The sequence below is a fragment of the Tenrec ecaudatus genome, chromosome 6 (genome assembly GCF_050624435.1).
Source record: "Tenrec ecaudatus isolate mTenEca1 chromosome 6, mTenEca1.hap1, whole genome shotgun sequence".
NCBI lineage: Eukaryota > Metazoa > Chordata > Mammalia > Afrosoricida > Tenrecidae > Tenrec > Tenrec ecaudatus.
The window spans coordinates 66,887,389-66,911,240 of record NC_134535.1 but is presented as its reverse complement, the minus strand read 5'-3'; the positions used below and the strand labels follow the sequence as shown (position 1 = coordinate 66,911,240).

Below are 23,852 nucleotides of genomic sequence, written 5' to 3'. Positions count from 1 at the left end.
GGAGGAAAAAAAATGAGGACCTGATGCCAGCGGCTTAGGTGGAGAGCAAATGTTTTGAGAATGATGAGGGCAATGAATGTGTAAATGTGCTTTACACAATTGATGTATGTATGTGATAAGAGTTGTATGAGCTCCTAATACAATGATATTAAAAAGGTAATAGTTTAGATAACAAAAAATGGAAAACTTTTAGCTCTAAAGAAATAAAATACAAATTTTTTAAAAGATTAAAAAATAGATTGTGGTGTTGATTGAACAACTCTTTTAAATATCTTTAAACCATGAATTATGTCCACACCTGTTTTAAAATTAAGCAATAAAATGAGTTATTTTTTAAAGTAGGCATTGAATACAGCGCAAAAGCAACCAATAAATAATTCTTAAGAGTGTATCACCAAAAAAAAATTAAAAACAAAACAAAACAAAAAAAAGAGTGTATCACCACCTCCTTTTCCCTCTTCCAGTCATTACCTAGCTTGCTGGTAAAACAAAAAAATCACCATGTTCTCAGTCAATCCCACCATCATTGTTCCTCCCTCCTGTCTCCGCCAAGTGTGAAGAGAAGATGGAAGAAGGGGATTTGTTCTTCAGTCAAGTTCAACATATGTACTTGTAGGCCTAACTTCTGCCTTGAATTCTCACCCCCACACTGTGACCTTCAAAGGAGGTTTACAAACCCAGATGAGCATCACTGGTTTTGCTTCTCTAGCAAACCCAGCCTAACACAACCACCAAGAAGGAAACATAGAGGTCCTCACATCTCTTTCACAATCTGAGGGCAAATGTCAACCAAATATTGCTTCCTTTCTCTTTTCCGACCCAGAGTTCCTCTCGGCTCTCCAGCATGAAAACCACCTTCCAAGAAGGCAACAAGGAAAAGGAAACCAAAAGAAAATGGAAAGAAGAGGCTTTGACCCAGGGTCTCCTTAAACTCTAAAATACTCAGCTATATTACCCAGAATTCCCACCAAAGACCTTGTCCCCTCCCCACTTCACAAACCTTCCTCCCACCGATCCCTGGCAGACAGAGGAGCATGTCTGGGGGGCGCGCCTCACCCGTCATCAGTACTTGTTATGTGGACAGCCAGTACTTCTGCCGGGTGAGCCTAGTGTCCCTCCGAGGGACAGTGATGACATGGAGCCGACTGTGTTCAATTTGATATTTGAAAGTTAAATACCAGTTTAAAGGGATTGTGGAGTACTGTTGAATCTATTCAGTGGCAAAAGGGGAAAATAGGAAGCTAAGCAATGTAGAAAAGAGCCCATAGGTAAAATAACATGATTGGATGGGCTAGAGTGGGCTGATTGTGGTGATGTGCTTGTTTTATCTGGGACTATCCAAATGTTTCTATACTGTTCTAGAATTTAACTAGTGAGTGAAAATGCTCTTGGCTGTTGTGTTTATTACTCTGTCATAAACAACCCCACATCTTAGAGCAGTGGTTCTCAACCTTCCTCAAGCCGTGACCCTAATGGTGTGGTGAGCCCCCAACCATAACATTATTTTCATTGCTACTTCATCACTGTAATTTTGTGACTGTTATAAATTGAGCAACCCCTGTGAAAGAGTCGTTCAGCGCCCCCAAAGGGGTCGCAACCCACAGGTTGTCTTAGCGGCTTAACTCAACCATTTGATTATATCTCCCAGTTATATGGACTAGACAGGTGATTCTTCGTGAGGACGCACTTGGAATCTCTCATGAGTCTCTTTCCTACACCTGGTGACTCATTTCCCTGGACTTTTCACCTGGGAGCTCAGTACTGCAAGGATAAGAAGCATTAAATGCCAGATGTTCTTAATGCCTTGGCTTAAAAGTCCCAGGACTTCACTTCTTCCACATTCTCATGGTCAGAGTGCCATAGGCTTAGCCCACACGAGAAGATAAGACACATAAGCCCTATCTCTCACTGGGAGGAATAGCATATATTTGCAACCCAAACCCACTCTCGTCAAGTGGATCCCAACTCTACTGGCGACCCTGTAGCACAGAGCAGACGTGCTCCTTGAAGGTTCCTGAGGCCAGAGATCTTCAAGGGAGCAGACAGTCTCACCTTTCTCCTACAGAGCAGCTGGTGGGCCTGAACCTCCTACCTTGCTGTTAGCAACCCAGTATTCACCCTGCTGCGCCACCAGAGATCCTTTGTGGCGGCCTTGCTTATCGCTGGAGGTCAGTATCACATTGAAAACCAACGTGTTCCTGGTCTCCAGAGAAAGAAAAGCCAGAGTGAACTATTACTCCAGGAATCGCCAGCCTCATTTTTATTCCCTGTGCTCAGTCACTCATTCGCAGCGCAGGCACTCGATTGGTGCTCAGCAAGGGTTAAATCATTCAATTGTAAAAACGGAAACAAAGGCTCAAGTAGAAAGAAAATGTTTTGAGAATGATGATGGCAACACATGCACAAATGTGCTTGGCACAATGGATGTATGAATGGATTATGATCAGAGCTGTAAGAGCCTCGGATAAAATGATTTTTAAAAAATTAAAAGAACATGCATTGCCCTCACTTCCCTAGGCAGCCCAAGGCTGGGTAACCGAGCCCTTAGGACAGGCGTGGGGTGCCCTTGATGGAATTTGGATGCTAAGGTTCACAGGGTCACAAGCAATGTCCTGAAGGCCTTGGTCCGAGGGCCCCTGAACCAAATTTGTCAGTTTTCCTTTGTGCTACCGCCCTCATTCCAGACATGGTCCCTTTCCAGCTCCCGTGGTCCTGGCTGCCACCGTGGTAGAACGGTCTGCCGGCACGCTGGCTTTCGCTGCAGCTTTCCTGGTCCTCATGTCTATTTAAGTGACCGTGTTTCTGTAAGTCCTTGAGTGCCATTGTGACCTCCCGCTGACGGTGCCCCTCTTCCAGCTGTGCCTTTGTCTTTGTGCTGTTTAAGACTTAAGAAATGTATCTCTATAAATTAAAAGCTGAGGAAGTGAACAAATGCACTGGAAGGATCATTTCATAGTATGATGGGGACCGATGGAGGCTACTTTAGGTAAAGTGAGCTAAGTTCTCTTTAAAGTGATAGTTGAGTCTGTGGAGGCCTGTGGGGGACGATGGGAGCCCCAAGCCCATCTGCTGTGGATCTAGTCAGACCGAGCCACTGGCAGATCTGCTCTAGCCACAGACACGAATCTAGAACAGCCCTACTACCAGGCAGACTGTTATACTTGGTTATGCTGGATCAAGCTCCACACTTGGCCAGTTGACCTCCCTGTTCAGTGGTTCCCAACCTTCCTACCACGACCCTTTAATAGTTCCTCATGTTGTGGTGACCCTCCCAACCATAAAATTATTTTCACTGCTACTTCATAACTATAATTTTGCTACTGTTATGAATTGGGCGACCTCTGTGAAAGGGTCGTTCGGCCCCCAAAGGGGTCTCGACCCACAGGTAGAGAAGTGCTGCTCTAGATGTTACCTGAATTTGTTCTGGGGGCAAGTATCTCCTACTTGTTCCATGACAGAAATTTCCTCCCTGGCTTTTTGAATGATGAGGGTCTTGTCCTTTTCATGCATTATTTGTAGTTTTGTCTTTGCACTATTATGATTGTATCTTTACCACCTGAGTGTGACTTTGTTTTTTATTGTTTTCTGTTGGGTCTCCCAACTGTGAGGCACAGGAGGAGTAGATGCATAAAGAGAATGACTGATATTAGGGGGGTGGGGAATCCAGGGGTGGGGATGGGTGACAGGGAGGGAAGGGGGGTTGGGGGAGTAATAATGAAGACAGGAGGGGGGAGGGAGCACTAACAGACTGTGATGGCCCCACTCATTTGAAAGCCGATTTAACCACGAGGGGGCGGGGGGGATGGATGTAATGCTCTAAAATTGGTGATGATTGTACAATTCTCCTTGATATGACTGAACTATTGAACTATTGAATTGTAGGATATGTAAATTATGTGCCAATAAAACGACTGGGGAAAAATGATAGTTGAAGATGTGGGGTAAGAGCTTTCGCTAATGCCGACTTTCAGGACCTATTTCCTCCCACCAAATCCCATAAAGGCCAGTGTGTCTGGGAACTGGTTAGTGAGGAGGAAGGTGATTTGGGATGAGGTCACAGAGGCAGTAGGAGCCAGGTCACACAGAGCCTTAAGAGCCTGGTAAAGGCTCTGGGTTTAATGCCGGGTAATTGGGTTTAATCCCGGGAAATGGTAAATGTTGAACACTTGCATTATTGATGGCCTGTGGAAAAGACCGATCCATTTAATCTTAGATGACTGATTATGGGTGTCAAGGGCGAAAGCGGGTGAGTCTAAGGCTATAGGCGAGGGGAGTTTGGACTAGAATAGCAGCATGGAAGGTTAGGAATGAGGACTGCTGATGGATTGTACATGGAAACGGGGAGAAAAGACACAGAGGTCTCCCAGGTTTCTATTCTGAGCGGCTTCATGAATGGAGTACTGTTTACTTAGGAGAAGACTGGTCAAGAAAATTCCACTCCAATGCATTTAAGTTTGATATGCCCATCCAACAATTTATGATTAAATTACATTATTTGACTTAGGCTTTATGAAAGTATGTACAGGAATAAGCCATGCTATAATGAAGTATCATAATGTATGGGAAATTAGAATATGTGACATATACTTCAAGTTCAGGTTTCCGTGAAGGTAAGTACCATTTACTAAGTGGTTTCTGTTTGGTTGAATCATATGAACTTGCTGAAATAGTCCATTCTGGACTTAAAGATGACATGGTTCATTCTAATTCTATTAGGCAAAGAATTGGATGCTTATATGTAACTTAATGAATACAATAACCCTTTAGGTAGGCTTTTTATTACCTGATACTTGATGACACTGAGGACCTGAAAGAGGTTGTAAAGACAGGCAGGATTCAGGCACAGCATCTGGACTCTTCTCCACAAAGTTACACTATCCAGCTCTCCAGCCCGGGAGTCATCATGCTGCCTTCTCTCTAACGAGAAAAGTGTCAGATCCAAAAGACACACGTGAACAGACACGGGAGACTTGTGATCAGATAGGATGGGAAGAATGGCTGCCTGCTTCCTCCCGAGAGCCAAATCCAAGTCCACCTGACCAGCCTGAGCAGAGGGGAGTGAGACCGTGGGTTAACACTAGGAAGCATTTATTGTTTTCTGTTGGGTCTCCCAGCTGTGAGGCACAGGAGGAGTGGATGCATAAAGAGAATGACTGATCCGAGGAGGAGAGGAGGGAATATAGAGGTGGGGATGGGTGACAGGGAGGGAAGGGGGATTTGGGGAGTAAATAATCAAGACAGGACGGGGAAGGGAGCACTAAAACAGAACATTTCAGCAAATTTGCCCTTTCAGGAAATATCCAGCTTCTCTCTTCCATATTTATGAGCTGAACTTCATTATTCTGTAAATACATTATATATGAAACAAGCAGCTTTAAAGTCAGAAAAAGAAAATATAATGCCGTAGGTTGTAGTTGTCCAACTTTGACCAGGCAGTCACCACGAGTCAAGATGGCGCCAGGGCAATGGGTTTAGGTGGGTTTACCTGCCACTGTAAACTCTGAACTGGGTGGTGGCTAGCAGCTCACTCACTGTATTATAAAAGTGTTCTAAGAGTCTAGAATCTTGAACCTGACCAGAAAACTGGCTTTGTGTATTTTCCTTTTTGGTGATCCTTTGTATTCTTAAGAACTTAAGGGCTCTTTATATTCAAATTTTCCCACAAGTACATTTCCTGAAAAATAACTATTCTTCTGTGACCAGGATCAATATTGAAACAATCAAATGTGCCTAATGACGCATAAAGATGGTCTTTTTCGTAATTTTCTTGGCTTTGACGACAGTGCCCAACATGTACAGAAGCAAAGAAGAGCTGTGGTTCAATAACCCTTCCAAGCCCGAGTGTCGGCTTTCCCTCTCCGCCCAGCGGGGCAGTCAGAGCCAGGTCTCCTCCAGAGCTTGCTCTGCCCTTGACCCACAGCCTGAGCGCTGCTGCGAAGTCTGAAGTGGCGCTTGCCTGTGTTCCAAGAATCTTTCCATAGTTCTGCTGGACCAATACATGTGCATTACCCCTCCCCGACGGGTCACTCATACATACCATTCTGCTCCCTTCTCCCCCCACAGAAGCAAGCAGAGGAGACACAAACTCCTTGATGGGGGGCAGGTGAGGACACTCTGGCACTTGTGGGGTGATGTGGTGATAGCTTGAATTGAGAAAACCTTGGTCCACAGAAGGCAGGATTATTTGAAATCATTCCTTGATCCAGGATAGCAGGGGAATGGACGACCCCATGGGAGGGTGAAGCAGTGGCACGTGTCTTTCACATGGCGGATGGGGCATAGCAAGGGGATCTCACTTGCTGAAAGTCAAACTGCTGATTAATGGTTCAACTAGAACCAGAATTAGGATGTCCTGAGTGAGTTTCATTCTTCCTCCACTGCACAGCACAGCCAAAGTTGCCTTGGGAGCTCTTTTTTTGCATGGTGAATTTTCTCCGATTCTTCCCCAGGTGGTAAATTGGCATGGCTCTGTTGAATGGTCCAGTTCTTAGGTTTTTAGAAATCCCAATTCAAAAGCTCACAGTGATATCAAAGCGAAATATTTGTTGGACTGAAATTAGTTATTGCCAGAAATTACAGTGCACACACTTTAAATGCCCTTTCAAAAACATTTAAACTTATTTATTCACATTTATAAATAACACACTCCTTCAGTAATACTAGAAATTCCCCATTTCTTAGAAATTAAAAGCTAGGAAAGCACTTAACTTTAACCTTTAAGCTCTCGTTTTTCCTTCAATCCATTATAACTTCATTAGTTTTATTCCTTTTCTCAACAAAATACATTTTTAAAAAAACGTGCACTTAAGTGCTCGGGGGCAACTCTAAAAAGCATTGGCAAATAATCACCAGAGCAGTACAGTAAATGCTGGTGGTTCAGAGAATGACAAAAGATACGCAATGCCCCTTTTTATGACCCTGAAAGAACCATAGCTATTCCTGAGCAAGTTCACAAAGATTGTATAGGGCTGCTCAGAAACAGAGGTGGGTGGCAGAGTGCATTTAATTTTGCTGATGTAAGTCCAAGCAGCTCTCAAACCACACTCACTGTCACCGAGTCGATTCTGACTCATAGTGATTCTAGAAGACAAGACTACTCCTGTGCTTTTATGAGACTACAGCTCTTTAAGAGAGTAGAAAAGAGTATCTTTCTCCCATAGAGAGGCTGGTGGTTTTGAACAGCTGACCTTGCAGATTGCAGTATAACACGTAACCACTACATCACCAGGGCTCCCACCTAGGGTCCCTACCCAGGTTAAATAAGAATTGCATATTCCTTTTAGCAAGGCCAGTGATCTTCTTCATATCTTCCATGATTTTTACAGGTGGATCAAAAAAGTATCATCATATTGCTCAGCATCTAATGATCACTATAGTACACACACACACACACACACACCCCACACACACAGATACACACACAAACACAATAATTTCTCTTTGGATGCCTCAGTATCTTCACACCATTCATCATGATTGCACCAACAGGATTTGTCAGATTACATTTTCTCCATTTGCTGTCCACGAGCTTCGGTTTCCTTTGTAGATTTTACATCTTTAGACTTTTTCCTCTTTCTGCACAAACACTAGTCTTTGACACTGTAGACTGTTTTGTTTGTGACAGATAAGTCTGAAGACCTGCTAGAGAGGTAATGGTGGAACATTCAAATGAAATCTTTGCTTATAGGATTTGAGGGGAACCAGATATTAGCAGTTATTTATATAATTTTAAAAAATCTAGTTCTCCTATAGTGACTCCTGTCTAACATTTTGTATATATTTTTTAACATGTTAGATATTGTTTCTGCTCAACCAAGTTCAGGACTTCGTGAATAAGTTGAGTAATGGGTTGGGTGATAGGGTAACACAACGGTAGCCTTTTGTCCAAGGCTGGCACGTGAATAAAGTACCTGCAAATCATAAGAAGAAACAAAATAGCTTTTAAAAAACAAGAATTTTCACACTGGTCACATCAATATGCTCACAGGAATCGGGTTTTAGGCTAGGTGTAGGAGCCTAAGTCACAAGACTCTGCCAGCCTCTCTAGACCTCCCCCACTTGTGACCTGGAAAATCTCTGCCAATGGTACCTTTCAGCTCACTGAAGCACTTGACTTCAGCAAAGGAAGTAAATATCATTAATAATATATGCCATCAGAGCATTAATAGGAAGTGAGGAATTTCCCCAGTGCAGCCTGAAGCTTCCTCTATTCAGTTCCTTAGGCACGTACGTTAGGGAGTTGAAGTGAAAGGCTCAAGCTGTGGTAGCCAGTACAGCAAGTCAGGTGGGAAGGGCTAGGGCTCATCCTCGTGGCCTCCAAAAGCTTCCAGGAAAGGTCAAAGGCAGAGAGAGAAAGAGAAGATCTCTAGCAATCCTCAGCCCCGGATGCACTTTAGAATCATGTAGTGCTTGTAAGGCATATCAATGCCCAGGCCCCACCTCAACAATGGCCAGGCCCCACCTCAACAAACAGAAACAGAATTTCTACTCAGGAGACTCAGGTATCAGTATCAGTACTTTCTCAGGTGATCCAAATGCACAGCAATTTGAAGAGCCCTAGTTTAAAACGATCATAAATGAAATGCCCACAGGTAATATAAATTGGTAAGATAAGTAATAGAGGGAGAGAAAAACTAAACAGAGCATAAGCTATTTAATCCATTTTTATACAAACTGTTCGTTGACATTGGTTACCTTTTCACAATATGTCATCATCGTACCTAATTTTTAAAAAGAGGGGCTGTGTGACATATGCTACAAAATGGATGAACTTTGGAAATATGCTAAGTAAAAGAAGCCAGACATACAAGACCACCTATTAAATGGTTTCATTTATGATAGATATAAGTGGTCAAGATAGGTAAATCAACACAGACAGAAAAGAAATCCATGATTACTATAGGCTGAGGGAGGAGAGTGAACAGTGACTGCTTCATGAGCACAGGATGTCCTTGTCCCCCTGATGAAATGTCCCGACACTGGATAGTGGTGATGGCCATGCCAGACTGGGAATGGGGTCCAAAGTCCCTGAATTGCAGACTTAACCTAAACTTTACTTGATCTAAAGAAGCAGCGAGGGCGTGGGAGGAAGATTGGATATGAAGACCATCTTGAAATGCACCAAATAGAAGCCTTTTACGGAAGCTGGAATAAATGCTAAAATTCTATGGTACAAAACAACAGAGAGGAAAAACAGGATCTACAAATCAGGCTCACGGCTTTTAAAGACCAGCCTCCACTTCCTTGTTTGTCAGCATCCAAGCTATGCCGACTATGCCCCTTTCAAATCAGACACATGCCTTTCCCCCTTACCCATTGAGGTCAAGTAGATGTCATCTCATAGCAACACTCAGGACAGAGTACTGCTGCTCCATAGGGGTTCCCAGGCTGTCGTCCTGATGGCAGCGGATGGCCACTTCATCACCCCGCTGGAGGCTAGTGGGCGCCAACGACTGGCCTTTGGGCTAGCAGCCCAGTGCTTAAGGACTGCACCCCAGGGCTTCCTGTTTTCCTTCCTGAGCAGGTGCCAATGCGGGATGGTAGCCCCAACTGCACTTTGCTATTCCAGCCAATCAAGAGAAGCGGGACCCCCGGAGGTGCAGGAGAACAGGCTGGGTGAGGAAACCAGTGCTTGCTCGCTTTTTATTATTCTGCTTGTTAATGAGAGTAAGAGAGGAACAAATGAAATAAAGACTAATCACTGTTCCTCCTCTATCAATTGTTTCTTTCCAAATGACTCGGTTGAATTCACATTCCATAATTCATCCTCCCTTTCAGTAGAATTTGTTCTCTTATTTACTCATCCATGCACCCTTCACTGCTATCTGGTCAATGCTGATTCATAGGATCCTGCATTCACTGCCAACGAGTCCATTCTGACTCATAGGACTTGATTCACAACTGAGTAGAACTGTCCCTGTGTGGACTGTAACTCTTTAGGACAGGAGAAAGCCTTATCTTTCGACTGCTGAGTGGCTGATGGTTTCAAACTGCTGACCCTGGGGTAAGCAGCACAAATGTAACTCACTACACTACCAGGGATCCTTCATAGTGACCCAATGAACAAAAAACAAACCAACCCAAACTCACTACTATGGGGTTGATGCCAACTCATAGTGACGCCCCTGTGGGCTTCTGAAACACCTGTAACTGTTTAAGCGAGTAGAAAGTTTTCTTCCAAGGAGCAGCTGGTGGTTTAGAACTGCCGACCTTATACATCACAGCCATTGAATAACCACTACACCACCATGGTCCCCACTAGTGATGCTACAGCAGGTTAAAATCATTCAGTTCTGTAGGTACTGGCCTCAATAAGGACAATGAGCAAGAAGAATTCTTCAAAGTGAGTCTAATGTTTCACTCATCTTTCTGGCTGGGAGCACACTTCAAATGGCAATATTCTCAAGGTTCCCCAAGATCCTAGCCCTCCTCAGATCAAAGTGAAAGATCAGAAACAATAAAAGAATCTGTCGCCATCACTCAGTCTTGCAAGTATTGGACTATTTGGTAATTTTGCATGAAAATCAGAAAATATGTGGTGTTTTGAAGCAGGTTAGACATGGAATGCTTTCTTACCTGAACTCTTCTCTGTAGTCATTCCTGATATACTCAGCTAGAGACGTGCTGTACTGCAGGCAGCTCTTGAGGATGTAAAACTGCTGGTACAACAGAACTGCTTGGCATGGACTTAGCAGTTGAAATGACGCTGACAGCCCCTTCACCACTTGCTTCACAATATTGGCCACAAAAGTAATCTAGACAAGGAACATGCAGCTACGTGAACACTCCATGTCATTTAAGACACCTCTTTCAGCCTCAACTAGACAGCTATAAAACTATCCCTCTAGAGTCCACACTTGCCTGACATGACAGCGGAAGACAAAATAGGTGCATAAGCAAATGTGGTGAAGAAAGTTGATAGGGCCTGGTTACTAAAAGCTACTGCATCTGGCATCTTAAAGGCTTGTAGTTAAACAAGCAGTCATCTAGCAGCGAAGCAACAACACCCACATGGAAGAAGCACACCAGCCTGTGTGATCATGAGGTATCAACAGGAGGTATCAGAAGTTCAGAAACTAGCAAATTGGTGTGAAGGGGTATGGATGTAGTGGAGACCCCAAACCCACCTGTAAGATAATTGGATAGTCCCTCACAGAAGGGCCACACTGAAGGGATGATAAATCCAGGGTGCAGTAGAGCACTGATGAAACATATAACTATCCTCTGATTCTTTACTATTTCCTCCCCTTACTATTATGGTTTATGTTAATCATGCTAGATTTGTGTATATTCATTTGTATATTTAAGATGGTTCAGTACATGAAAGTCAAGATAGATAATCCTTCAGAAACAGTAAGAGTAGTAACGATTCCCTGAGGGTATGAGAAGAGGAGGGGGGAATGGGGAGCTGATAGTACTGATGACTGTATAACCTCATTTAATGGGGTTGAACAACAGAATTGTATGTGAATGGTTATGTTGGATTGTGTAAGATATGGGGGGGCTATTATAGAAAAAAAACAATAAGGGTTCCTGGGGGTATGGTGGGGGTCGGGAGGGGACAAAGGGAAACCAATATCCAGGAGTTCAAGAAGAAAGAAAATGTTTTCAAACTGATTGTGGTAGCAGTTGTACAATACCGCTTGATGGCATTGAACTGTGGAATGTTATGATATCTGTAAGAGCGCCCAATGAAATGTAGAGTCTAGATTCTAGACCGGCGATCTCATTGTCTTCCACCAACTCCCTTGTACTAGTTCTCATCAGAGCTACTGGGCACCTGAACAGCGACCAGTTGGGGATCAGAACTAGCACTGATTTTCAAAGAAGTTCAGCTCCCAAAATGGAAGGAGAGCATCAGAAGCTCAGAAAGAGCACCAGTAGTTCTATTTAGACAGTAGGCCAAAAATGGCGTACATTAGTCATCTGAAAATGGAAAAAACAGAATGACTTCTGCAATCTACTGGTCTTCGTTTTTTATGATTTAGTTCCATTTTAGGTGACAGCTTTTTCATGTGTGTGAGAAGGCCCCAATAATGCCACAAGGAGACCTGTTGGCAGAGTTGGTTATGTTTGGGGCTTGTTCGTCATGAGGTCAACCGCTTGAAGCCATCAGTAGCTCTGAGGGAGAAAAAGGAGGCTTCTTAAGTAGGACATTTGGTTTGAAGTGTTTCCCCCCTCCCCTCCGGCATATGGTTGGCAAGCACAGATTGTGTTTCGAGAATCTGGAGCAGTGGACCAGGTCATTGTTAACTAGGATTGGGTTAAGTTCTTAACTTCTTCAGCTCCTGGTTCTAACCAATTGAGATAATCAGATCAGCTTGACAAGCAGGTTCACTTAATAATCTCTAGTTTCTTTTCTTGCAAAATTCTCTCACATGACCTGTTTCTACCCAAACTCTCTAAAATTAGGTTAAAGTTAAAGCTTTCAACATGTTAATGATCCTGGAGATTTCAAATCCGTCTTCTGCCAGACTTCATCCTGATAAACATCTGTCACAGAATGACATCGTACATAACTCAATTTTTGGGTGAATTAACCCCATTGTTGCTGTTGTGGGTCCTTTGGGTCAAACAGATAGGACAAAGTAGAACTGCTCTGGGGAGTTTCTAGGCTGTAATCTTTTTTATTGATATATGATTCATATATTGTTAAATTCACTCATATTAAGAGTTATGAAATCATCACCACAATCAATTTTAGAACATGCTCTTCTTTCTTGCAGTGATTGCTGATAGTGCCTATCCCCCCCCCCCACTTTCCCTTCCATGTCCTGGGTAACTATTAATTTGGTTATTGTCTCTATAGACTTACCTATCCTGGATTTCATACACAGAAAAAAACATACAAGATTTAAAAAAATTCCAGAAACAATGGCAAAATAAAACAGAAAAACCTCAATCAAAAAGAAAGCAGAAATATTAAAAACTGGAATAAGTTTAAAATGAGTCAAAAGGGAGATCAAAAAAGGAGTTACATTTTAACCTAACTACACCTTTTGTAATCATCTCTACAATACTCTGATAACAAGGCTACTCGGTAGGAGGGGATTCACGGGAGGCGTGATCCAAGTGTGGACCCTGCAAATGGATCTGGGGTTTCCACTGCCATCCATCACCTTCTGCAAACCAGGAGTTCACAATTTTAGCTCTGAAACCATTCCTTCCTTCAGATTTGGATTTTTTATTTACCATCCTTGGATCACACAGACTGATGTGCTTTTCCACATAGACTTAGTTGACAACTCACTTAGCTGCTTTTTTGAAGACAATCCTGTAAGACCCCAGAGGCTATTCTTGCTGATGGAGGGGCATCATTTTGACCACACTTTGCTATAGCACCCATACTTCAGAGATCTCTTCAAGAGGGCGAGCAGCCAGCAGGGCCGCGCCATACATTGTTCTTAGATTGGAACTGGAATTAAGTGTCAGCCCAAAATTCATTCCTGTATCTACGGTTTATATATATCCCTGGTTCGTTTGAGATACGTCATTATCATTTTATTGGAGAACATTATACATCATCTCCATAGGGCATAAGGTAATTATATTGATAATAGCCTTAGTTTAGCCAATAGTATGGAATTTAACACTATTGAGAAAAAGAAATTGTACATGTCTAGGCCTTTTTTTTTATCGAAGTACATGAACTGTTGGCTTGTCTACATTAAAAGCTTAAGTACACAAACAGTGAGGGTTGGGGGTAGGGCAAAACTTTCAGTAACTCTCATTCCCAAAGGCAGAGTCATGCCTGTTAGACAAACACATATAAAAGACAACCAAAAGCCAAACTCACTGACATTGGGTCAATGCTGACTCATAGTGACCCGAAGCACAGGATAAAAATGCACGCGTGGGGGCTGAAACTGCAACTCTTTATGGGAGTAGAAAGTCTTGTCTCTCCCCCAAGGAGCTCTTGGTTGCTTCAAACTGCTGACCATGCATGTGGTTAGCAACCCAATGCTAACTACGCTACCAGGCCTCCTTATTAAAAAAGCAAAGAGCATGTGACTGATGAATATATGTTAGTCCTGGGTCACCACACTGTGCATCCTCAAAGGAAGAGATCTGAGTCAAAGTCCAAAGACCACCAAGTCTATAACCTTGGGATAGTCTTCTTCTTCTCATACTAGGGAGTTTGGGCCTAAGTCTAAGGCAGTATTTCAGATCCTTAAATCTGCTGCAGAGGAGTTTCAACAAAATCCAGTTGACTAAGTAGGGTCTTCAAATCAGATCCTTCTGGTGTGACCTATGAAGGGGTAATGCACCTTTAAAGGGAAGAGTCTAAAATCCCAACTGTTCATAGTTTGGGGCCTGGGTCAGCAAAGTGTGGACAGAAACTATATAAAAAGTGTCTAATTAGGAACATAATATTGGGCTCCTTCTTCCCTTGGGGTATATATACCGAGTGTCAGTGTGCTTCCCGGGCAGGCTGCCCTGTCTGGTGTACCCACCAACAGGGGAAAGCCAGCCTAGGTTCTCATCTTCCCTGGAGCAGACCACTGGGGTCTTTTCCTGAGAAGGGGCTGAGGGGTTAAGTGCCTCCAGAGCCCCTTGAACCACCCTCCAAACAAAGCTCACTGTTATGGAGCTAATCCCAACTGCTCGCAACAACCTATGGAAGCCCCCTGGTGGGTTTCCAAGACTGTAAATCTTTACTGAAGGAGGAAGTCTCCTCTTTCCCCCTCGGACTGGCTGGTAGGTGTGAACTGCTGATCTTGTGGTTAGCGGTTCAGTGTGTGACCCACAGCATCATTGTTTTGCTTAACAGTTCTAACTCCATTCCCCACCCCCACCTGCCCCCACCCCTAATAAACAGCAGTGTCATCGAGTTGATTCCAACTCACAGCCACCCTTTATAAGGCTTTTGAAGCTAAAAATCTTTACAGGAACAGACAGCTTCATCTTTCTTCTATAGAGTAGCTAGTGGGCTTGAACTGCCAACCTTGTGACTAGCAACCCAATTCATACCTGGCAGGGCTACCAGGGACCCAAGATTTTCAAACATCATTTTAGAGAAAGTCTGCACCCACTATAAGAAAACTCACATTTCTGTTGCTGTGACTATAAACTTATGATACTCTTTGAAGGAGGACTGAGAGTAATCAAGGTTTCTGTGCTGCTGATGGAGCCAAGCTCAATCTCTGTAGAAGACAACTGGTTGTGCTACTGATTAGTGCACCCTCTGGCCCTAGCTAGCTCTCATAAACATATGTCGCAGGGAATTCAGTGTCAAGGAGAGAGATGGTGATAGGATGAATTATGATAGTATGTGATAGAATGAAAGCTGCCAAGATAGAAGTTCACAGATGATCCCAAGGTATATAGTCATCCTGCCAATGGAGATCTGTTTAACTTACATTTTAATTGTTTAACTTTATTTTATAGCCAGTCATTTAATATACTGTTCTCAACATACAGTTTAGAATTTTTCATAAAATAAAGATCATTTCAGTACCTTAAACATTTCTCGGTTATCAGTTTACATTTTGCTTCTATTTTATAAGTCAGATCTTATAGAGAAAATTTGTTTTATTAGTTGATCACAAGAACATCTGATTAATCAGCTTTGAATGTTGCGGTGGTTTTTTTTTGTTACTCGTACATACTTACTATGGGAGGACGACTTTGTAGAAAGGACATCATCCAACTAATAGCAAATTCTGTTGACCCCAATCCAAGATTTCCCTAAGAGACTCAAGGAAATAAACAAGTTATATTTATGAAGTTCAAGTAATATTCAAGAGGGTAAACAAAACAGACTCACTGCTATCTAGTCACTTCCCATTCTTAGGGAGCATATAGGACAGAGTAGAACTGGTCTTCTCATTTCCCAAAGCTGTAAATCTTTATGGAAGCAGAAAGCCTCTTCTTCCTGCATACCAGTGACTGATGGGGCTGAACCGCCAACTTTGTGGTTAGCGACCCAGTGTGCGGTCCACTACACTGGCAGGGCTCCTTAACCAATAGGTGCTCATTCTCAAAAGCAGCTTTATTCTGAGTAATCAAAACTTAAAAATTAGTACCTTGATGTTTATTCTAAGAGTAAAGCCAGCCTCATGTAAGTTAATAAGTTTGAGAGACCAGTTATAATTTACACATTTTGGTATATTATTACACATATATAATCATATGATATGAATGTATCATATGTGTTAATCATATAATGTATAATAGTAAATATATTTTACCTGCTGAAAGACAAGAAGTATCTCATATAAAAGTGCTGTAGCTGTATCTGTATATTCCTGGATAAGTTTCTGTAACTAGAATTTTAAAAAATAATCAATGCAGTCTCAGAGGCAGTACCAGAAAATGATCACTTGTCTTGGTTCCCTTTAGGTACTTATAAATATAATTGATTAACTAGAAATATAATTAGAGTGCATATTCTTCCTGTTACATTTGGTTCAGTTATTCTCAAGAAACTTTCATTTTAAAAGCTACATGCTTAATGTTGGCCAAGAAAGTGGATCAGAGAAAGAAGATTCCATGGCTCACACAATTAAAACACCAAAAAAGTGCATACCCAACTTGCTAAATTAATCAGATAAACAATGCTATTTCTTTTAAATACTGTATAAATAGGTTCTCCAGAGAGAGTTGGAAGAACTCTACTCACCTAGAATTTTTTGAGGGTCATTAGACTATCCCCCACTTGAACCAAAATTATTTCCCGAAGATGGTTTGCTGTTGTTCAGTGCCATCAAGTCCGCTCCAACCCATCACAACAGTATGCACAACAGAACAGAGCATAGCACAGTCCTGCGCCACCCTCACGAGCGGTCCTGTGCCTGAGCCCATTGATGCAGCCATTGAGTCAATCCATCTCCTCGAGGACCTGCCTCTTTTTCGCCACCCCTCCCCTTAACCAAACATGATGTCTTTCTCTAAGGACTGGTCTCTCCTGACAATATGTCCAAAGTATATAAGACCAAGTCTTGCCATACTTGTCTCTAAGGAGCACTCTGACCATACTTCTTCCAACATAGATCCATTTGTCCATGGTACTTTCAATATTCATCTCCACAACCACATTTCAAATGCATCAATTCTTCTATGAAGTTCTTTATTCAGTGTCCAACTTTCACACGCATTATGATGCAATGGAGAATACCATGCCTTGAGTCAGGTGCACTTTAGTTCCTCAAAGTGCATCCTTGCTCTTCAATATTCTAAAGAGGTCTTGGGCACTAGATTTACCTAATGCAATCCATCTTTTGATCTCTTCACTGCTGCTTCCATGAGAGAATTGACTGGATCCAAGCAAGACAAAATCCTTGACAACTCCAACCTTTTCTCCATTTATCATGGTGTTACCTATTGGTCTAGTTGTGAGAATTTTGGTCTTCCTTACATTGGGTTGTGATCCTTGCTGAAGGATACAATCTTTTGTCTTCATCAGCAAGGGCTTCAATTCCGCCTGACTTTCAGCAATGCGCAAGGTTGTGTCCTATGCAGACTGCAGGTTGTTCATAAGCCTTCCTCCAATCCTGATGCCACACTATATATAATCCAGCTCCTCTGGTGAGAGCATACAACCCTGACCCATACGTCCCCGAGTTTAAAGCATGCACTATTCCCTTGTTCTGTCCACACAACTGCCTCTTCATCATGTACATGTAGGATGATTTAGAGACATGCTATTGTTTTCAAGAACCCTCCAAACAATTGTGAGGGTGTCTTCTAGCCTACAGACCAAATGGCACATGCATCTTAGTTTTGAGCAGGCTTCAGACCAAACATTCTCACTAAGGGATTTCATTTCCAAGAAGAGCTCTAGTTGGAAGCTACCCATTCTATTAGGCCTTGGAGCTAGATTTTCTATTATCTGCTCATGGCAGCACTAACATCCCAAGTTACAAAAGATCAGCATGAGGCCCAGATATTTCTGTTCTATCACCATTAGACGTTTTCCATGAAAACGCCATTGGCAGGTCAATGTTAACAAATCCAAAGCCAAGTTGGATATTGAATCTTCTCTTCTTCCTGAAATTCTTATCTGACATCCAGGCCAGAAAATCTTCACTATCCTTTATCTTTACATCAAGCCAACTTTCAAAAAATATCTGGAGTCTATCCTCTTGACAACTGTCATCCCCTTTTGTCTTCTCTTCATTTGTTCATTCAACACGTACATATCAGACATTGGATACAACAGAGAGCAAACCCAGACATGGTCCTGCCCACAGAGAATAACATAATCTACTTGACGGACACCAAACAATCAAACATATGTGTGGTTACAAATTGAAACAAGGACTACGAAAGAAAAGCTCAACAAGTTAGGAAATCTCTAAAAAGGACACTTAGTCTTATCTGGGGGCCCACAGGGACCTTTTATAGCCCTCTCATCTCTCCCTTGGATGACTACACTAGCTTGTAACAGCCGGGCATCTCTGAGCTTGGCTTCCACAGTACTCTCTTACCTCCAGTCCGCTCGCTTCACTGCTGAGTGTTATCATAGAGACCTCATATGCACAGACCATATAGGCTGTAAGCATGCATTCCTGGCTGTATTGGATTAATGATCATCTCTTCCACCAGACCATAAACTAATGAGGGCAAATATTATGTTGGTTTTGCACCCCATATATTCCCCACTGCATATCATACTAGGAAGCCTTGGTGGTGTAGTGGTTACAGGTTGGGCTGCAATCCACATGATCGGCAGTTCAAAACCACCAACAGTTCCAAGGAAGAAAGACTGGGCTTTCTACTCCCATAAAAACAGTCTTGGAAACCCATAGGGTGTCATTATGAATCAGCATTGACTCGATGGCATTGAGTTTGGTTTGAGTTTTGTCTGCATATCATACTGTTCAGTGTATAATAGATGCTCAATAAATATTTACTGAGTTAGTAAATGCAAGAGCTTCCTAAAATACTACTCTGATGATATGCTCAAGAACTATTCAATTATGGCTCATCCTTTTAAAAAAATCCATGTTAGTCTGGTTCAAAATTAATTAACAACAACAGTCAATTTATTCTCTCCAAATAAGTACTTTCTAGGCAACTTGATATTTCTATTGTATTGACAGAGCCCTTGAAAAAACAAATATAACTCTCATCAAGAATGTGCACTGCTCACACAAGTTGAGAAAGAGATGGCTTCCAAAGGTAAACTGAGGTATGAGTTAACCCTCCCAAATCTCTAAGGATAGTACTTTTTTACCCATAGGATTTCTACTGTAGAAAGACACATGTATAAAAAACACTATACACAGATATAGTTTCATTTGTTTTAAAAGAATGCTAAATGATTTTAATATATAACAAGCCCACTGCCTTCAGGTCCATTGTGACTCATAGTCACCCTATAGGGCAAAGACAGTAAATCTTTCTGGGAGCAGACAGACAGTCTCATCTTTCTCCCAGGGAGCAGCTGGTGGGCTTGAACTGCTGACTCTGGAATAGCAACCCAAACTTTGGGCCGCCGGGGTTCCTCTCAGCACAGCAGGCTTTAAGACAGGTTTTTAAAAGATGAATATACAAATAACGAAAGGACAAGTTATCTCACTTTTGAGATCAATGGCAACACTTGTACTCTTTGATTTAATATAGAATTTTTCTGTAGCCTGCAAGGCCATGGTCCACATTAAAATAAAGAAGGTAGGACTCCTGTATGTTAATATTTAGTCTACCCGCCAAATGTTCATCTCACCTCAGCATCAAAAGACATCTCAACTAAAGTGGAATCGGTCTCCAGCTGGATATCAAACATCGGACAAGATTTTGGAATCTGAGGCTCACTAATTAAAATGACCAAAAGAGTAAACAATGTTCCCCTGAAAAAATAAACAAAGGCAATTAATGAGTCAATTTCTGAAAAGACAAGCAGTGAAAGGAACTTCGCAGACACCACATGCCATTGTACTTAAGAGCACCAAGCACCACAGAACAGTCCCTTTCCCTTCGGCTGACCTCCCCTCCTATGTATTGCCTTGCCCTCCGTCCGAGTTACATCGCACGTGCATGTGTAGTGACAAGACATTTCAAGTAAAATCGTTTCTCAGTCGTTGGGCCTCAAAATACATTTTGCTCAAAAAGAAATATAAGGAACTACATTGCTTGGAAAACTGTTAAAAACCTGGATCTCAAGGTCATTTGAGCAACTTCAATTATAGCAATATTTTCCAAAGGGATTTTCGTGTTACTATTAAGGTCCAAATGGCTTCTGTGATCTAAGTCTGTCTTTACGACCAGGCTTCTCCGAGGCTTTGATAGCGCCCAGTGTGGTTCTCCAGGACGGAGACAATACACAGCGGTCTTCAAAATGCTCACTCACATTTGATCCTAAGCTTATTGGACACCTGAACCCTTCCTTAGCAGGGCATTTCAGGGACAAAAGTTCCACTGACCACCACTAAATCCAGATCAAACCCATTGGCCCCCCATCCATTCTGGTCCCTAGCAACACTACAGGGCAAAGGAGAACCTGCTTCTAAGGTTCCCAAGACTGCAATCTTGATGCAAGCCAACTGCCACATCTTTCTTCCACGGAGCAACTGGTGGTCTCAGTGGGCTGTCTTAGGACAGCAGGACAGCATTAACCACCGGGTCCCCAGGCCTACGGAACACCACTAAAGCCAGCCCACCACACTGCCATCAAGTCAATTCCAAGTCATAGTGGCCCTCTAAGACAGTAGAACTGCTCCTTAGGGTTTCTAAGACTAAACATGAGGGCAAGCAGCCTCCCTTTCTCCCTCATGAACACCACTCACCACTCACCCCACAGAGCTGCGGTTCTCCACCTGTGGGTCACTGCCCCTTTGAGGTTGAATAACCCTTTCACAGGGGTCTCCTGATTCATAACAGGAGCAAAATGACAGTGAGGAAGTAGCAGGGAAAATCATTTTATGGTTGGGGGTCACCACCACATGAGGAGCTGTCTGAAAGGGCCGCGGCCTGAGGAAGGTGGAGAACCACTGCCACAGAGTCAACTCCAATGCAGAGACGCTGTATAGGGCTTCGGAGGCTGTAAGCATTTGTGGGAGCAGAAGCCTCATCTTTCCCACAGAGCTGGTGGGTTTGAACCACCAACTGTGTACTTTACAGACCAACGCTTACCTGACCCACCCCCAGGGCTCATGGAGAACATCCCTAGCTACTAGTTCATAAAACTAGTAGCTCAAAGGCCAATGTGCACAAACCCACACTAAAAACTACTCACTTAAATATGACCACACATTTGAATAATCTAGCCTTTTATTTGAAGAAAAAAATCACAACTCAAAACGCACGCCCTGAGTAGTGAAAGTACAACTCCGCCTTTGCACGTAAAATATAGCCATGTCTGAGGGGCTCCCAAAGTGCACGGTCATTTTCCAGGATCTTCTGATGCCATTTTCCCAGGCACGTTCGAGGCTCCCTCTTACGGATGAAGAGGAATTGAAGGCAGACCACTAGAAAGGCCAGTGGCTTCAGTAAAGACAAGGGCACGTTGTGGTGCGTGGTCACACGCTGGGCTGTTGCTCCTTGGGAGAAAGAGGAGGCTTTCTGCTCCTGGAAACATTAAAATTCTCAGGAACCCCAGCGACAGTCCTACAGGGTCACTATGACTTGGAATTGACTCCATGGCAGTGAGTTTTGAGTAACTAAAGACAATACCAGAGTAGATTTAAGCTTTAAAGCAGTGGTTCTCAACCTTCCTCATGCCACGACCCTTTCATACAGTTCCTCATGTGGTGGTGCCCCCCTACCATGAAATTATTGTTGTCGCTACTTCATAACTCATTTTGCTACTGTTATGAATCGTAATGTAAGTCACTGATATGCAGGATGTACTCGGCGACCCCTGTGAAAGGGTCATTCGAAACCCGAAGGGGTCGCGACCCATAGGTTGAGAACCGCTGCTTTAAAGCGTAAGCTTTAATACAATAATTTAAAAATAGGACTACAAGAAAAGTATCAAGAACTATAATATTCCTTTCACAAGGGCTTAAAGGAGACTATCTCTTTTTCCAGTAACACGGAGGCTTCTATTTTTGTTGTTGAGGATTTTTAGTCTTTTTATAATGATTGAAATCATCACTGTGAACTGCCAACTTTAGAAGCTCATGATTAACTAAAATTTGAATAAAAATACAACACCCCCCCCTCAGATGGAGTCACACCTCAGAAACGCGTGAGGGCGCTTCCACACTCCCCCAGAGGGTCACCGTGCGGCAGACCTGACCAGAAGAGTCTGGTGTGGTTTCTTTCTCCTACTGAAAACGTCAGCTGAGGTTGCAGATCCGGAGAAGACGCACCATGCCAGTGAGCACGTTTCTCAACAAGAAGCAGGAAATGTCTTACAGGATATTTGCTAATGCTTTATTGAGGCTATTTTAAAATGGCCAATCTTACTTTTAGAACTCGCTCCCAAAATCTACAGGACACTCCGTTTAGAAGCTTTTCCTGATATTGGGCTTGAATTGACATTCCATTTGTGGTTATGTTTAATTATAGCCCTTTGTTTTCAGCAATGGCTTCTTTTCAGAACATCATATATGAAGGGCTAAGAAAAGAAATTTTTTAAATTCTAGGTCAATTGCCGTGACCATATATGGACTTAACCAGGAAAGTGCTAAAATATGAGAGGATTATAGCACATTTCAATAAAAATGAAGCTACTGAAGTTTCTACTTAGGAAAATAATGAGGAGGGAAACGCTTTCATGAGGCTATAAGGACACAAGGACATTTGGGAAATTTTGTGATTTCAAGTTCAAGGCTAGGACAAAAGATTAAAATATGCTAAGGGATGAAGGCAACAAATGTACATATGTTCTTGACACAATGGATGTATGGATTGTGATAAGAATTGTACGAGCCCCCAATAAAATGATTTTTTAAATATATGCTAAGAAAAATCTCTTTTTTTGTCTTAAAGGTTTTATTTTATTGTGCATTTGTGTCTGTTTTTTCATTTTTCTGTATTTGTATTGGCGGCTCTTACAGTTCTTATCACAATCCATACATTCTTCCATTGTGTCAAACACATCTGTACATATGTTGTCATCATTTTTTTCAAAACAATTTCTTTCTAATTGAGCTCCTGGCCTCACTCCTCATTTTCCCCCTCCCTCCCCGACCCTCTCTTCCCCATATCCCCTTATTAATTTATAAATTATTATTTTTTTCCTTCATGTTTGACACTGACCACTGTCTCATTTCACCCACTTTTCTGCTGTCCATCCCCCTGGGAGGGGGGCCATATGTCAATCACTGTGATCGGTTCCCCATTACTGTCCCCCCCTTACCCTCCTAGGATTGCTGCTCCCCTTATTGGTCCTAAGGGGGTTATCTGTTCTGGATTCCTTGTGTTGTGAGCTCTTATCTGTACCAGTATCCATGTTCTGGTTTAGTCAGATTTGTAAGGTAGAATTGGGGTCATGGTAGTAGGGTGGGGGAGCAAGCATTAAAGAACTAGAGGAAGGTTGTATGTTTCATCAATGCTACACTGCACCCTGACTGGCTCTTCTCTTCCTTGTGGCCTTCTGACAGGGGGTGTCCAAATGACTGCTGATGGGCTTTGGGCCTCCACTCTGCCCCCCCCACCCTCATTCCCATTGATATGCTTTTTGTTTGTTTTGTTGTTTTGTTTGGGGTCTTTGATGCCTGATACCTGATCCCATCAACACTTCATGATCACACAGGCTGGTGTGCTTCTTCCTTGCGGACTTTATTGCTTCTCAGCTAGATGGCCACTTGTTTATCTTCAGCCCTTTAATAACCCAGATGCTATATCTTTTGATAGCCAGGCACCATCAGCTTTTTCACAACATTTGCTTATGCACCCATTTTATCTCCAGCGATTGTGTCAGGGAAGATGAACATCACAGGATGCCGTGTTAGAACAAATTGTTC

The 23,852-nt window shown here is 42.6% G+C and overlaps 1 protein-coding gene across 1 annotated transcript in view; it reads right to left on the bottom strand.

Annotated features, from left to right (window-relative positions):
- Positions 1 to 7,783: 7,783 nt before the first annotated feature.
- The window catches only part of C6H12orf56 (chromosome 6 C12orf56 homolog), a 91,833-nt gene continuing 75,764 nt past the window's right edge, over positions 7,784 to 23,852 (bottom strand). The window contains exons 9-13 of the mRNA XM_075553233.1: positions 19,667 to 19,790; positions 16,191 to 16,265; positions 15,613 to 15,687; positions 10,576 to 10,754; positions 7,784 to 7,910 (exon numbers count right to left, since the gene is read on the bottom strand). Of these exons, the coding sequence (XP_075409348.1) occupies positions 7,784 to 7,910; positions 10,576 to 10,754; positions 15,613 to 15,687; positions 16,191 to 16,265; positions 19,667 to 19,790 (580 nt within the window). The remainder of the gene's footprint in view (positions 7,911 to 10,575; positions 10,755 to 15,612; positions 15,688 to 16,190; positions 16,266 to 19,666; positions 19,791 to 23,852) is intronic.